Genomic DNA, 17,082 nt, shown 5'->3' with positions numbered 1-17,082 from the left:
CATAGTGGAAATGATTTTCTGAAAATGGGGCCAGCCTTGCTGCATACTTTTTGACATGTCCATTAATGACAAATGCAGCAGCTACCTTGCCCTAATCCTCCCCGCGGGGGAGTCACCAAGGGATGTATTGTACATAATTGGCCCTCGGGTCTCCTCTATGCCTTCCCTCCCTTCCCATTGATACCCAAAGTTCTTCAGAAAGCCAGCTTATTGGGACGGACCTTAATACTTATCACCCCTTACTGGCCTCGCCAAATCTAGTTCCCCATCCTGTGGCCTCATCTTCAGGAGAAGCCTTGGATTCTGGACCCAATTCCAGATGTTCTGACCCATCCGTCAGGAATGCTCCATCCTTTTCTTCAAACCCTCAAGTTGGCAGCCTGGCTCAAATGAGACATCTAGGATTCCAAGTGTTTCTGTACCTAGACGACTGGCTCCTAACCACCACCACCGAGCGTCTACTAACAAAAGCAAGAGACACCACACTGAAACTCTGCTCCTGTTTAGGGATCACAATAAATTATGAAAAATCTGCCTTATTGCCATCTCAGCATATCATTTTTATAGGAGCAGATCTAGACAGCACAAAAATGAAGGTAAAGCTTCCCCCAGAAAGAGTACAAGCCCTTTGATATTAGGTCTTAGTCCTTCTTTTCAAGACGAAAGTTCAAGCAAGAACAGTTTTAAAAGTGCTTGGCACCATGGCAGCAGCAGCAATAAACATAATTCCATTAGTGTGGCTACATATGAAAATTCTTCAGTGACTACTATTCACTCAGTGGTCCATGCAGGAACTACCCATGTCCCACCAAATCATAATAACAGAATCTTTCAGGAAAGACATTTGTTGGTGGCTTCACTCCAACTCATGTGACTTTAGGTCGACCCTTTGTTCTTCCAAAGCTTTTAGCCACAGTGACAACAGCCAGGCTACCTGACCTTTCACCTTCAGTGCAGCATATCCTGATTTCTTCTAATAAAGCTTCAAGAAGAAAATTGTATATCAGCAAATGGAAGAGATTTTCCTCCTGGGCCTTGGAAAATCACATTGACCCTTTGTCTGCACCTATATCTCCCATACTGGAGTTCTTAGCAAAACTATTTCATGACGGGGCAGCTGCAGCTACTATTTGAGTTCAATTAGCAGTGATCTCTAATTTCCATTTAGGCGAAGTGAGGCCAAATGTTATGTCCCACAGACTTTGCAAAGCCTTCTTGAGGGATACCATTCTGTTACGACCACCCATTAAACCACCTCTAGCACCATGGAACCTGAATTTTGTGTTATCCTGTATGGTTCTTCCCCCCTTTGAGCCTGCATCATCCTGTGACATGAGGTTCTTAACCTGGAAAACAATTTTCTTAATAGCTTTCACTTCAGCTAGGAGACTTTCGGAGTTACAAGCATTGTCTATCAAACCCCCCTATATGCTATTCCACAAAGACAGAATGTCACTTCAAACAAATCTGTCCTTTCTACCAAAATTATGTTCAGAATCAAACTTAAACTGGTCCATAGACTTATCAGTTTTCTTCCCTAATTATGGCAATAAGGCAGAATATATGCTACACCAACTAGATGTACATAGGCAATTACATTTCTCCTTGCATAGAATGAAGGATTTTAGAAAGACTGACCAATTGTTTGTGTCCTTCTCATACTGCAAAAAAGGTGCTCCAGTTACTAAGATCACTCTCTCCAGATGGCTGTCAGATTGTATTACATTGATCTACAAATCCCAGAATAAACAACTTCCTGACAAAGTAAGAGGTCATTTTACCAGAGCTATTTCTACCTCTTCTGCCTTTCATGCTAAACTGCCAATTGATACCATTTGTGCAGCAACAGGGGCAAGACCTCATACTTTTATTACTCATTACAAAGTTGATTTGGCCTCCAGGGACAGGGCCTCTTTTAAGTCTACTGTTCTGAAGAATATTCTCCCTTGAGCCACCTGAGAAAGATGGTGGTAGGGGCATTGTCCCAACCAGTACAGAATGAAGGTGAGATAGGACAACATCACATAAAGAAGTTATGCACTCACCATAACGTTCCATGTGTGTGGTCCATCTCGCCTTCATTCTTACATCCCACACTCCTTCCCCCAGCCTTACCTCCTGAAGGACTGAGAGGATTCATTTGGTGACTAATATTCTCTGACCCTCTTCTTGGCTTGTAAAGTAGTAAATTTTTATAGGCTTATATTACTATACCAGCAAACAAGGTCTGGGGAGTTCCCTAAGGCATCATGGGATAGGGTGTAAGCCACGAGCTAGTTGAAGACCTCAAGCTTTTGTAAAAGGCCGAGTTGGAATCAAAGATCGGTTCCGAACCCAACCAGTACAGAATGAAGGCGAAATGGACAACACACATGGAATGTTATGGTGAGTAGATAACTTCATTTTTTAATAAATTGTGATGTGAACTACATAAAAAGCAATGTTTTCTTACCTTACCTATAGCAAAATGTCAAAATATAGAAATACTTTTTTTTTTTGAAACTCACTCTTCAGCTGAATGAACCAATATCAATCCAGTCCTTCCGATACGACCATTTAATGTAAGCAATGTTCGTGCCAGTCTCATTTCTTTCCCCAGGTACCTGTAGTTATGATTGCCCCCAGAAATACAAAGCTGTACTTCTGGATTTATTCTGTTCTATTGAACCATAACAGTATAAAGACAGAAATATAGCCATTGCATTAATAAGTTAAATATCCTACTAAATAAAATTTAGAACCGTTTACTTCTTGGCTTAGAAGAGTGACAAGAGGTTTAAATTGAACCCATTTTTTTTATACCCTGAAATTGCTGGTATTCTGGACTTTAAGAAAAAGCCATATAGAATGTCATGCAATCCCAAAATACCTAGAAATGCCACACAAATTATTACTGGCTATTTCCTGATTGTGTATCAGCCATCAAGGTTTTGAGTACTTTACACTATTTCAAAACTCTGATGACCCTAACTCTGCCTTACTCTGTAGCCCACTACTCACCTACTCCACGTGTCTAGAAGGCCAGGGCAGTGCAGAAATGCTGACAGATTTACTCTTTAAATGTAAACTAATCAGGGGATACCCTTACTGACATGTAATGCATCCATCTGTTTATCATCAATGATCATTTAATTCAAAGACGTTCAGTTTATAAAAGGGTTTTGAACATATGGCTACAATTATATTCTCGTAGATATTTGAATATGAAAACTTAAGAGAAACACTTTGTGCCTCAATACAATTTTTCATAACTTTTTACTTGAGTACAATGTAACTTCAAGAACCAAAAGACATTAACACATAAAACACATACAAACATACAAGCATACACACACACACACACACACACACACACACACACACACACACACACACACACACACACACACACACACACACACACACATTTTCACGATTTATTCAGAGAGTAATAACTCAGAAACAATTTCTGCAAAAAGTTAAGTTGTTGGTGGCTTTAATTCTGCGACTCATATTTTATTTAGATTTTATTACTGAGATTTACAAGGTTCTAGTGAACTTACAAAGTGCAGTATTTACACACAATTCACACAATTGACAATGTGCATGTGAGAACAATTCACACAAGTAGCAATGTGCGTGACACCCCATTGCCCAGTTATATATGTACCAGTCTTGTTTCAGCTACAAATGCTCCCTAGCAAACCAAAGTGTAGTCAGGTCTGCTGCTTGGAGTACTTGTGCTTCGTCATATAAAATCCGGAATAAACAAGATTCCATCAAAGAAGACAATCTGCACTGCAGCTTGGAGATTAATGACACACAATTTAAACATAAATACCATCACAATTTAATAAATCACTGTTACAGTGTACCCACTGCTAGTAACTGGCAAGAATGCATCCACCTGTTTAAGGTGTGGAAAATATTCTGTCACATTGGTCACGTTCCCTACACTGTATGCTTTCAAAGAGGAATACCCATTTAAAAGAGACATGTCCAAGAATGAAATATGAAGTAGTGGCAGACTTTCATTATTTCGAGATGACTTACATTTTGTTTTGTCATTGTGGATTGTTACATTCTGTTCTGTGAATTCCACCTGCGCTGCACTGTATAATTGCAGTTTCTTTAGTCCAAAAAGGATTAGATAGTCTGCTGGGACTGAATTTGTTGCACAGAAGGAAAGCTTCAGGTTCTGTACACAGGTGAAGTTTAGCAGCATACCCAGTACAGAGGTGTTGGCAAACCATACAGTCAGATCAGTGCTGTCACTGAACCTATAGGTTGCGTCATCTGTTTGTGCTATAAGGATGGTTTTGCAGCTACATGTGTGGTTAGCAAGGTTATAGTCACAGTCCTGGACATTGGAGGAACAGCTGCAGTTTTGAATGCTGTTGTCTTTACTGAAAATCAGGGTGCTGTTCTTCTGGGCCATAATGAAGTGACTTACAAGGCTGCAAGTAAGAAGAGAGAGCAAGAAAAGGCTTTGTAGTCTGTAGGACAGTTCCATATTTATCATGGATTTCTTAGTCGTTATGTTATTCTGAACATTTTTCATAAAAATGTGTTCCTGGACAGCTGCAGCCACCTAAGGAAAGATAAAAAGACCATCATTTATTTACTGATGTAGTTAAATTACATCTAACTAGTGAGTGTCAAGTAAAAGGTTCTATCTTTAGAGTAGCTCGAAGTACATCAACAATTAAAACATTTAATCCAAAATGTACATATATGAGATTATACTTGAATCAGCTGGAGATTAATCTGGATTTTTTTTCAGTTTAGGTAGATATATAGAGCACCCACCATTTTAGGTTAAGTATGTATACAAGAGATAAGGTTTGGTTAAATGTACTATATATGGAATGACAGTATGGTAAAGGGTAGTGGTAGTCCTGGAACACCCCTGTTTCTCAGATGGTTGAATTAAATATTTTAATATACCACCACACACCCAACTAGTGGGATACCAGACCTTCAATACTCTGCTTTTAACCAAAGCAGCCATCTCTGTCTCATTGACCAGACTATGTACATCATTAATGCCTGCCTTGCATGCAAAGCCAGGTAGCTACTATAGAACAGTATTCACTGATTATCCATTTAATTTCACTCTACAGCACCAACATTACTGCAAGCACATACAACTAAATGCTTAAATGGGCCATGAAAATTTGCACTCAGAACTGCTAGTATGTGTCTGGCCCAGCACACAGTCAGTGATTATCCACTGTCATCATTCAGACAAAACTAAATCGGTGCCTCTTTAATGGTGCTCACAGGGAAGAAAATACTTGCTAAACATTTTCATTATAAGTTCATACTAGGGCAACTGCTCTTGTGAGCCATTTTAAGCCTAGCCAATTACTCAACGTGAGAATCAAACCCTGCAATTTGGGTCTGTAAGGTAAATACCTTAATCATTATGCCAACCTCTCACTCTTCACACAAGACTTTCATGCAGTAGTTATTACAAACAAGGAAACATTTTGTAATCTGTAACTAATAGGAAACATAGAGTCTGTTTTCCAGGTCATAAACATGTATTATTCTTAATAACTGGCAGTAGAATGGTTACTCAGCATAATACAATGATTATATAATACTGTGATTACAAAATAATGCTTTTCAGAATCTAAGAACAAAAATGCTAGCTGACTAAACAAAAGGCAAACCTAAATAAGCACTTTCAGTACAAAATGAAAAAGTAACTAAATTCAATAACATAATTAGAGAAATAAAAATCTAATTACAATTGTTATTTCAGGATAATCGCCAAGTTCAACAGTTTTCCATCTGACATAATTCTCTCCACTTTAATTTGAGAAGGTAACTTTTTATAACCCCTGGAGAATGAAGAAATAATTCACTGAACATAATGAATTACTCTCTACTCTCACACTGATCACACTGTTACTGTTTTTTTTTTTCAGAAAACCTTCTGAACAGTTAAGAGCTTTGTGGCACATAACTACTGCCAATATTACAAGCACTCTGACAAAAGATATCAATATATCAGTACAGCTCAGTGAGAGAAATGTACTGCATTCCAATTAATACACAGGTTCAATGTATGTCATAAGGTAACTGCATGAGAATTTAAGGAGTTCTGTTAGATTTCTCATTGCCTAGTTACAAATATAGTAGTTACAAATATCTACAATTCTCTTATCAGCTAATGACAAAAAGCATTCTGAAAACAGAATTGTGGGCAATTTTCTGCCGACCTTTAACTCGGGAACACTTTCTCATTTCATATTGCTTTCCTTTGTATGTTCAGTTTGGCCATTACTTTTTGATAGGATAAGTTAAGACAGAAAAGCAAACACTATTTTAGGTAATTATTTCTTATAGTAGGTTATGTGAAAACTGCTGGTGTGCTAGTTAATTACTGGAGAACTGGGAAAGAGTGTAGCGAGGCTTTATCCTTAACTAGGAATAGCATAACATTTACTTTCATTCTGAAATTAGACTTCTTGTTGGCTCCTCTGGCCTTTAACTGCAGAGTGCATTTCTGTTGCTGCTTTTCTCCTCTAACCAGTCACTATATTTTGAGTTTAAATTTGCTTTAATTTATAACTTCAGTTTGACTTTCCTAACTTTTGAAGGACAGCTTCAGTTAGAAGATCAGACTTTATTGTTAAATCCAAAACAAAAAGAGCAACCAGCAAAAGACCAAAAACCAAATGTAAAATTGAAAAAATAGCCGGTCAGGCAAAAGTGTAAAACAAACAGGAACTTTAATCAAACTTTACACACTGAATGTTGTTGGGTCTTTCGGCTTTTCCCAGTTAGGGGTCGCCACAGTGGAACTCCGGTCCGCTAATGATTGGCAGTTGATTTTTACATGCTGAGTTGCCAGCCCTAATGCACAACTTCAACGAAGGTACGTCCATTCACGCATGTCTCCACGCAGAAGACGCTCTAGCTGAGAGTCGAACCGGTCAGCGTCTTACTGTGAGGTGACAACGCTACCACAGCACCACCACTGAATAAAATCAATAGAACAATAAAAAACAGGATAAGCGCTTTCGTACACACAGGTACTTCTTCAGATCCATAAAATACTGCATTCACAGTGAGTTTTTATATGCACAGTCTAGTGTTTCAAGTCACGTGATTTCAATAAAGGCCTAATTGGAATAAATTCATTTAACCCTTTACCTTCATTGACTCTAAGCAAATGCATCCATTTTATTTCTATACATTCTGCCTTAGTTTTTACATCACCACCTCTCAAGCCTCTATATATATTATCCAAAATTAAATAAACCAAAACCCAGTGTCGTTGACCTTCTATTGTTTTGACTTGCCATTCATTCCTTTGCTGCTACCATAAACATGCCTTAAACTCTCTCTAATCCTATCCAGCAGCAGTTGGCTTCCCAAAACTTTGACAAACTTCACACATAACACACAGTAGAGACAGTTATTCTTACTACTACAGCTAGTATCGCGATGTGCTGATCTGTCCTGTATCTGGGTGTACATGGATCTGGGCATCCTACAATCATCATGCCATACTACAATGATCTGCACTGAATGTCCTCTGGCTAGGGGCTCTCCTCTGACCATCAGATAGGGGTTTATAACATAACATTTTCTTTAATGAGGGGCGATTCTTAAAACAAAAAATGGTGTGTTTCCTAGTAGCCCTTTATACTTATTATCAGATGTTAGAATTCTCTAGTGTTTTCTAATAATTTCACATACGTCCTGAATCCTTTGAGTATGTATTGAGACTTTATTGTTATTGAATTACTTCTTAAAGTACAAGAAAAAGGAAAAGATTTGTAAACCACAAAACTGAGTAAGCCATCAGGCCATAGAGACACAAAGAAAACTTTTATTATAAAAATCACATCTGGCACTTTCATCTTTTTACAGTTATAAGGGCTAAACTACTAAATTTGCACTTTAAAATAAACGTTTCCCTGGTCTTTGTATGGAGTGAATTTTTTTTTTTACTTCTTGAAGTAGGTTGGGAAGACATTGTAAGCCTGCAAGTTAATTACTTGAGAATTGTGGGTGTAGTGGAATGCGGCTTGTCCTTAAAAAGTAATAGCTTACTATTCAATCTGAAGTAGGAGATTCATTTGTCTGCAACCTGTGGGTTATGGATCCGATATCGGATCCGAACCGGCATGGTTTTCCAGCTATGGATCCGAGCTCTCAGCTCCTCCCCTCACCCATAATGCCCTGCTCTCCCTACATGACCTCAGATCTAGTTTGCCGCGCTGGTGACCAGATTGGTTTTCTTGAGCTCTACAGCTAAGTGAATTTTCTAGTTATTCTAGTGCTAAAATTTAATATTTTTTTTGACAGTTTGTGTGAAAGTTTAGGTTTCCCTTTTTGGTAGTTAAACTTGTTTAGTTGTTTTAATATTTTGTAATTAGTTTCCCTCCCCTCGCTGGTAGCGTAGTGTGTGTTTGGGCCTGTGTGTGTGTTTAGTTTACTTTTACTTTTTTAACATTAGTTTAAGTAATTTCTAGGCTGTTAGGATGTCTGAACAACCTAAGGCTATTTTTTCGAAGTGCTCCGAGTGTGGCCATAAGCTTTCCACTGCTGATGGCCACACTCGGTGCGTTCGATGCCTTGGGGTTGAACACCTCACTTCTGGATGTTCCATTTGTGCAGGGTTCAACCCCAGGGCATTGAAGGAGCAGAGGTCTAAGCTGGTCCTGGCGGGACTTTTGCCCCTGGACTCGGCTCCGACCTCCGCTCCTTTGGGGGGTACCGTGTCTACGGTTCCCTCCTCTCCGGCTCCCCCTCCTCCTCCTGGGACTCAACCTCCCTGTAGTGGTTCGGAGGAGATGGAAGCTAGAAAGAAGGACCGTAGGGAGAAGCACCATAAGCGGCGGGCCGAGACCTCTGTGTCGGCCCCGCCAAGCAGCTTCTCCTCTGGCCTCCTTGTCTGCTGGTTCTCCCTCCTCGGCCCGTCACCTGTGTGCTTTTCACCGGGACCTGAGGAGGAGGAGACCCGATCTCCGTCGAGGCTATCCAGGAGGCACTCAAGGCCTACCTCGGTAGCCTCGTCGAGATCGACGTATAGTTTATCGGACGCTGATCTGGACCGGATGATGAGAAGGTTCATCCAGGCCCAGATGCAGATGGGAGTGCTCTTGCCTCCCCCCCCTCTGGGGGGGAGCTCGACCCCTTTCTTTAAACCTATAGCTCCTTCTCTGACCCGCTACCCGGGTTCAGAGCACTTGGAGCCGAGCAGCTTTGGAGCCGGGGGTGGGTCGGCGCCGATAGTACTCAGTACTTCGGATCCGACCCTGCCCTCGAGTGCTTTGGATCCGACCTCTCGGAGCCTGAATCCAAGCTTCAGATCCGGGGGGATCAGTGCTCCTTCGGCGCCGTCTGTGTCGGAGCGCACTTTCCCCTCGGATCCGAGTGCTTCGGCGCCGGTAGTAGTGGAGAGGGCCCTGTTGAGGGTTTCCGGACCCCCGGCACTTGCTTCGGCTCTGTCCCGCACTCCATCTGCACTGGACCAGGCTTCCACCATCCGGCCTTTGGGACAGCCCGCTCCTTTGCCCCAAGTTGTTCCTTTGGAACAGGTCACTGCTTACGAGGAGTCCTCTGACAGCCCCCCGGAGGATGCCTCCCGCAAGCATACATGCAAAAGGAGGCACATAGACTCCCCCGAGTCTCTCACAGAAGACATGGACTTGGAGGAAGGGGAAGGCTCCCCAAGATCACCCCCTGAGGATGTCTCATTTGGAGACATCATGGAAATGCTTCGCATCAGGGGGGGTGGTCTGCCCCCAAGTCTTCCTCGGACGAGTCCGTGTTCTTGGAGGCATTTGAAGCGGGCCCGTCTACCTCTTGGGTGTCCCCTCCTGCCGACCCCCTGGTGGACCTCATTACCACCAGGGCGTGGAAGGAACCGGACACCGTGGAGCCAATCCCAAAAAGGCCCAACCGTATACTCAGTCCCCCGGCTGACCGTGCCCATTGGAGTAAGGGGCCTCCGGTAGATGCCATGTTGACGGCGGCTGCCACCAAGAGGGAACTTGCTCAGGAGAGTCCCTCAGTCCATCCCCCGAGCAAGGAGTCTCGGATGATGGACCGCTTGGGGAAGTGGATGTTTAGTTCAGCGACCTTCTCAGTAAGGGCGCTGAACTACCTGGCACATGTGATTAGGATGCAGCACGATCTTATAAAAGACTACGCTGCATCCCCCCCAGAGTCCATGTCGGAGGAGGACAAAGTGTTGCACTCCACCCGTATGGCCACTCTCAGGTCCGTCGCTAATACCTCTATGCGGCTACTGTCCCATGCTATGGAAGGTGCCGCTAGAGCCGCAGGGGCAGGCCTAGTTACCAGATGTCAGGCCTGGCTCCGTCATTGCGATTTCACGGAGCCCTTCAAGGCGTCATTTGCAAACGCCCCCTTCGATGGTTCTGCCCTCTTTGGCAAAACTGTTTGTGATACTTTGACCCAGAGTGAAAAGGATGGGAAGACGCTGTCTGCCATCGGAATCCGCTTCTCTGTGCCCCAGAGGCCCTATTCTAGGAACCAAAAGGGCCAGAAGAAGATGTGGTTCCGGAAGTCGCAGCAATCCCAGCCTGCTCCGGACAACCAGTCCTTCCGTGGCAGAGGAGGACAGGGAGGATGCCGCCCCAGGGGCAGAGGGGCTCCCAGGAACTTCGGGTCCAGAGAACCCTTCTCTGAACGGCCCACGCAGCAGCCCTGAAGGGTTGCCTGGCTGCTCCACTCTGGAGGCAGTTGGGGGACGTTTTTCGGAGCACCTAGCGGCATGGGAGTCCATAACATCAGACCGCTGGGTCCTCCAGATCATATCCAGAGGATACCATATCCCATTTCGTCACATGCCAAAATTGAAGTCCCTCCCCGACGTTCCACCCGGTCAGTGGGTGGCCGCTTTGGCAGAAATTGGCCATCTGCTAAAGAAAAGAGCCATCCAGCCCGTCCCCCCAGACCAGATCGGATCAGGGTTCTACTCCAGGTTCTTTTTAGTGCCAAAAAAGACGGGGGATCTAAGACCAATTTTAGACCTTTCACTCTTGAACCTGGCAGTTCCCAAGGAGAAATTCAATGGTTACTTGCAGTCTATTCTCCCCTTCTGGGAGAAAACCACTGGATGTGCTCCATAGACCTCAAGGATGCGTACTACCATATACTAATGGACAGGCTCCAGGAGGTTTCTCCGCCGGCTGGGAGCCAGTCACTACCAATTCTGGGTCCTTCCCTTTGGTCTCACCACAGCCCCCAGGGTGTTCACCAAAGTATTAGCAGTGGTAGCGGCCCACCTGAGGCTTCAGGGGGAGCAGGTCTTTCCTTACCTGGATGACTGGCTTCTCACCGCCCCAACAAGGCATCTACTATTATTGGCGCGAGACTCCTTTCTCCATCTTGCTCCCCGTCTGGGCATCACAATAAATACAGAGAAATCCAACCTAGCACCTACGCAGTTCATAGATTTTATAGGTGCCAGGTTAGACACGAGACGATTAAGAGCCTTCCTCACTGCGGACAGAATTCAGAATCTGCAGCTCCAGGTGGGGGCCATTCTCCACTCCAGCTCAGTTCCGGCAGAGTTGGTCCTGAGGGCTCTAGGGTCCATGGCAGCAGCGATGGCACTTCTTCCCCTCGCCAGGTTCAATATGGGCATCCTTCAATGGACACTCCTAGTTCAATGGTCATATCTTGCTCTTCCTATGCATCATCCCATTGCGATCAGCAAGGCTTGCAAGCGGTCCCTCCTGTGGTGGCTTCACTCTCCAGATCTCCACGGAGGCCGCCCCTTTTGTGCTTCTCCCCTTCTCGCCATGGTGACCACGGACGCCTCCCGCCTCGGGTGGGGGGGGCATTTTGCAGGCCGGACGGTCCAAGGCACGTGGAACGATTCAGAGACCTTACTGCATATCAACGTTCTAGAGATGAGAGCAGTGCTCTTAGCGTTGCTAGCACTTCAGGCCTTTCTTCCTTTGGGAACAATTGCGATTCAGTCGGACAACATGTCTGTTGTCTGGTATATCAACAAACAGGGAGGAACCAGGTCTTACCCTCTTTGTCGAGAAGCCATGAGAGTGTGGGAATGGGCAATCTCCACCAACCGCTTTCTCATAGCAACGCATATTCCGGGTCGGTCCAACATCCTTGCGGACAAACTCAGTCGCACCATTCTCACCCCTTACGAGTGGTCTCTCAATACTCAGGTGGCGGAATGCATCTTCGCACGGTGGGGAACTCCTTGTTGCGATCTTTTGCCTCCCTCAAACACCAAGTGCGACAGTTTTTTCGCTCTAATACCTCCTCCCGGAGGTACCCCAAGAGACGCTCTGGTGCATGCTTGGCCACCCGGTCTTCTTTATGCTTACCCCCCCTTGCCTCTGATGCTCCAAGTTCTTCAGAAAGCCTCTCAGTTGGGGTGCAGAATGATTCTCATTGCCCCATTTTGGCCTCGACAGATCTGGTTCCCTTTCCTAAGGTCTCACTCAGTGAATCCTCCTTGGATTCTAGATCCCATTCCGGATCTGATATCTCACCCATCCCATCTATCAATCCCGAATCTGGACAACCTGAAGCTGACTGCTTGGCTGCTCCAGTTCCACTCCTGATCAGGACTCCCGGTATTTCGTCCCCAGTTAAGGCCATCCTGGTGGCGGCTCATAAACCATCCACCAGGAAAGTTTACCGCAGCAAGTGGAAACGGTTCTCCTTGTGGGCGGAGCGGCAAGGTCTAAACCCCTTCACAGTTCCCCTTCCTCTGGTGCTTGACTTCTTAACCACTCTTTTTAATGATGGTGCCAGCAGTTCCACTGTCAAAGTACAACTTGCGGCAATTTCTCATTATCATATTGGTCATGACTCCAGTCCTCTGATGTCTGCCAAATTGTGTAAGATTTTCCTGAAAGGTACTTTTCTCCTCAGGCCCCCTGTAAAGCAAGTGGTTCCTCCTTGGGACCTTTCTTTAGTCCTTCAGGCCTTGACTGCTCCCCCCTTCGAACCGGCGGCGACGGTAGATCTAAAATTTTTATCTTTCAAGACGGCCTTTTTAGTAGCCATTACCTCGGCCAAGAGAGTTTCAGAACTTCAAGCCTTATCGGCCAAGCCTCCTTACTTGGTCTTTCATCCGGACCGTGTATACCTCAGGACCAACCCGTCCTTTCTTCCTAAGGTAGCTTCTGAAGCAAATATTAATCAATCCATTAACCTCCCTGTTTTCTTTCCGAAATACCAAAACAAAGGTGAATACAAGCTTCATTCATTAGATGTTCACAGGCAACTTAGATATTATCTAAACAGGACAGCTGGTCATAGGCAATCCAACCAGTTGTTTATTTCCTTTGCTAAATTTAATTTGGGCAAGCCAATCTCTAAAGTCTCATTATCACGCTGGATTTCGCAGTGCATCTTATTGGCTTATCAGGCTTCTGGAAGGCCCGCACCGGAGGGAGTACATGCCCATTCAACCCGGTCAGTCTCTACCTCGGCCTTTAAGGCTAGGATTCCTCTGGATGATATTTGTTCAGCAGCCACTTGGGCTTCATCTCATACCTTTATTTCCCACTACAAGTTGGATATTACATCTAGGGGTAGAGCATCCTTTGGCTCCGCGGTGCTCTGGAATATCCTTCCATGATGGCCGCCCAAGATTCAGGTAGCTGGGGACTCTGTCCCACAGGTTGCAGACAAATGAATCTCCTACTTCAGATTTAGAAGTTATGTACTCACCATAACGTTCCATCTGAGTAGGTGTATTCATTTGTCTGCAACCATCCCGCCCTCCTATCCCCCTGGCCTTTTCAGTTTCTTGCATATTATGTGTTACCCTTTTTAGGGTATTCATGCTGTTGGCAAACTTGATCTGAGGTCATGTAGGGAGAGCAGGGCATTATGGGTGAGGGGAGGAGCTGAGAGCTCGGATCCATAGCTGGAAAACCATGCCGGTTCGGATCCGATATCGGATCCATAACCCACAGGTTGCAGACAAATGAATACACCTACTCAGATGGAACGTTATGGTGAGTACATAACTTCTAATTATGTTTTAGAATAACTTGGGTAAATACTTATCAATTTGCAGGCACTAAAAATCTGGACAAAGGCTCTCGGAAAAGTAGGTGCATCTGATTAAAAATCCGGAGGGATAATTACCATAGAATTTATTTGCCTAATAACAAAATTCCTCTCACTTTCAATAGGTTTGTAGGATGCCACCTCTCAGAAACACAAGTTTAAAAAACACAGTGACAAAATGATGAAAATGTATTCTTTGAAGACTGAGATGCACTAAGTGTAATTATATAATTGTAAATGTACAGTCCTAAATGGACTCAATACAATGGACACAAAGTTTATAAAATGCACTCAGCAATACAATATCTGGTAAAAAGACAAAGACAAATTCTGACAGTGGAAATTATGTTTTTAGTTAGATGATGCAAACAATTCGCAGGCTGTACGTAGACTGATATATGTTAATATGTCATTGTGGGCACCTGCTAAATCCCCAACATCTTAAGCCAAAAAGAAACAAACGAATTCTATAAAACATTACCATACATATTTGAAAATTAAGAACAATAGTCTATATATTTCTGTGTGTGTGTGTGTGTGTGTGTGTGTGTGTGTGTGTGTGTGTGTGTGTGTGTGTGTGTGTGTGTGTAATGCACAGCACAGACAAGAGGTGCAGGTAATAAATAAGTGCAATGTCACAGCAAAGCCATAAAGGAACACTGGAATATGAGACTGACTCCTCTCCTGCAGCACTATTAAAGTAATGTGTTCTTTGTACACATTGGAAGTGACAGTTTGCACAGGACATAACTGAATGCTGAAGGAGGCAAGTAAATTCTCTACAGAACACAAGATATGGGCAATAAACCATGGAATGTCAAAATATCCCTCATTATCACCATTAAAATATGAATCCAAAAGTATATGGTAGGAATGAAAATTACCGCCATCTGAACTTCTGATATCCAAAACCATGATGCGGCTTGGTGAAACTGATACTGAAGAGAAAAAGCAGATTGTATTGATAATTTTCATTACATTATATGTAGGATACATGTATTAGTGCCCCACAGGATAATCTTTAGTTGGTGGAACTTTATAATTGTTCATGGTGCTAATCTTAAAAAGGGAAAAATAGTTGTCATAATTTATATTAACATTTTTATATTAATATTGAAAAAAAAACCACTGCATTTTGTTACTCTAGGAGATATTCACAAATCAGAAACAGAATGAGACAGGATTAACTGATGCCAAGTACCCTAATATTTATTTTATTTAGTTTATTTGACATTTGTTAACCGGTTTGGTCCGACTGGACTGCAGAGCCCTTTTTCAGCAGAGACCCCAGGAGAAAAGATCCACAGAGAGACAGATACAAAAGCAAAACATCGTACATCTTAACATACAAATGTATACATACAGGCAAACGAAAGCACATCTTATAAATTAACATGTTAGAATACAGAAGTAATATAAAGATTTTGAACAGCCATGTATAAAATATAAAAAGTTAGGTTCCATGTAACAATTATCAAAACAATTGTTCATAGGTGGTGGAATATAATAAGGACCTAAAGTGAGCAGTTCAAGTAAAGTGTGCGAGTGAGCTGAGAAGGGGAGGGGAACAGGAGAGGGAGCACTTTAGGTGGGAGTGGGACAAGGACTGGTCCAGGAGTTAGTAAATAGGTCCTTTAGAAGGTTTTTGAAGTTGGGAAGTTGCTGTGTGTTCTTAGAGAAAGGGGAAGTTTGTTCCAGGCAGTGGCAACAGAGTGGCTGTATAAAAGCTTGCTAATATTTTTATTAGGTTTGTAGATATCTAAGAGGTGCAGGTCTGTGCTGCATAGGTTACGATTAGGGGAGTGTGGAGTGATGAGGTCCGTGAGGGCAGGACAGTGGGAGGATTGATTTAAGAGAGAGAGTGTGTGAGGTGGAGTTGGGGAAGAAGAAGTTGGTTATGGAGGTATGGTAATTGTTACGTATTAGTTTCCCCTCAAGTGTTTGGCAGTGCTCTGTACAGATTCAGACACCTTGAGTGACATTTTTCCTGTAAAAGGAATATATAAGGAAACAGCTCCAGTACTTAGTAATAATGATCATCCCTCGTGGCATGTCTAAAGGTCAGTTCCCTGTGCTTTCTTCTATTAACCTGGTGAACTTGGGCATTCTGAGGCAGTGTAGCAACTGCCTCATGTACACAGACAACCATCTCCTCTTACCTCCCAACACTCAGACTTGTGAGAGATGCACTTATATATACAAATTGGAAGCCACGCACTCTCAAGCCAAGACCGGAATAGCTGGTCAAGAGGAGAAGGTCAACACCTGCACCACACCACATGCAACACATAGCCCTCCAAAACACCCACCATCACAGCTCTCACATAAAAGTACAAACCAGATTCCCACCTTCATGGAGGCTCTCAATAGAAATCTACCCAAACAGCAGAGACCTCCAAGGCAGAAATACACTTGACCACCACAATGCAGCAGAAACCACAAGACACATACCTCACCTACACAGTGTGCCCCTCAACCTAAGCCCCTAAGGAAAACCGTTTGCCCAATACACTAATTATAGGTATCTCGATAGTGAGGCACACTGATGTCCCACTCACTAGGTTGAATAAGGAGAAGGTAACAGTCAGCTGTCTGTCAGGTGCTAGAATCTGACACATAACACATGCACTCAGGCACTCCACACCAAGATGAAGTATGGCTTTGTCATTGTCCATGTGAGTATGAATGACCTGAGACACACCTCCCTGGACTACATGAAAAGAGACATAGAGGAACTCTCGGATTATGTGGCCAAGGCAGATATGACCCTGGCCCTGAGCAGCATCCTACCATTGCCAAGAATGATACCGCAGTCCAAGTAGAAAATGACTGACTTCAACAATTGGCTAGGTTTCTGGTGTCATTCTAAGGGGATCCAGTATCTGTCTGCTTGGGATGACATGATTGACAGAGATGGCCTGCATCTGTCACCCCTGGATTTCCGGATACTGGTTAAGGCTCTTGCCACCCTATAGTGCCTTTTTAGGTGATGTTCCAAAGACCAAATTACCACCATAACAGCTATAAATAAATGCAACTTGGAGGGTCATG

At 43.6% G+C, this 17,082-nt stretch overlaps 1 protein-coding gene across 7 annotated transcripts in view; it reads right to left on the bottom strand.

Annotated features, from left to right (window-relative positions):
- Nucleotides 1–3,445: 3,445 nt before the first annotated feature.
- CCHR5.PART0H21orf62 (chromosome chr5.part0 C21orf62 homolog) overlaps nucleotides 3,446–17,082 on the bottom strand; it is a 557,240-nt gene continuing 543,603 nt past the window's right edge. For all 7 annotated transcript variants that reach the window (XM_044071415.1, XM_044071419.1, XM_044071418.1 and 4 more), the window contains one exon: nucleotides 3,446–4,570. In XM_044071415.1, the coding sequence (XP_043927350.1) occupies nucleotides 3,830–4,540 (711 nt within the window). In that variant the 5' untranslated portion in view covers nucleotides 4,541–4,570 and the 3' untranslated portion in view covers nucleotides 3,446–3,829. The remainder of the gene's footprint in view (nucleotides 4,571–17,082) is intronic.

Source organism: Protopterus annectens, chromosome 5.part0, assembly GCF_019279795.1.
Source record: "Protopterus annectens isolate FY-2018-M chromosome 5.part0, PAN1.0, whole genome shotgun sequence".
Lineage (NCBI taxonomy): Eukaryota > Metazoa > Chordata > Ceratodontiformes > Protopteridae > Protopterus > Protopterus annectens.
This window is presented reverse-complemented; position numbering and strand designations above follow the sequence as displayed.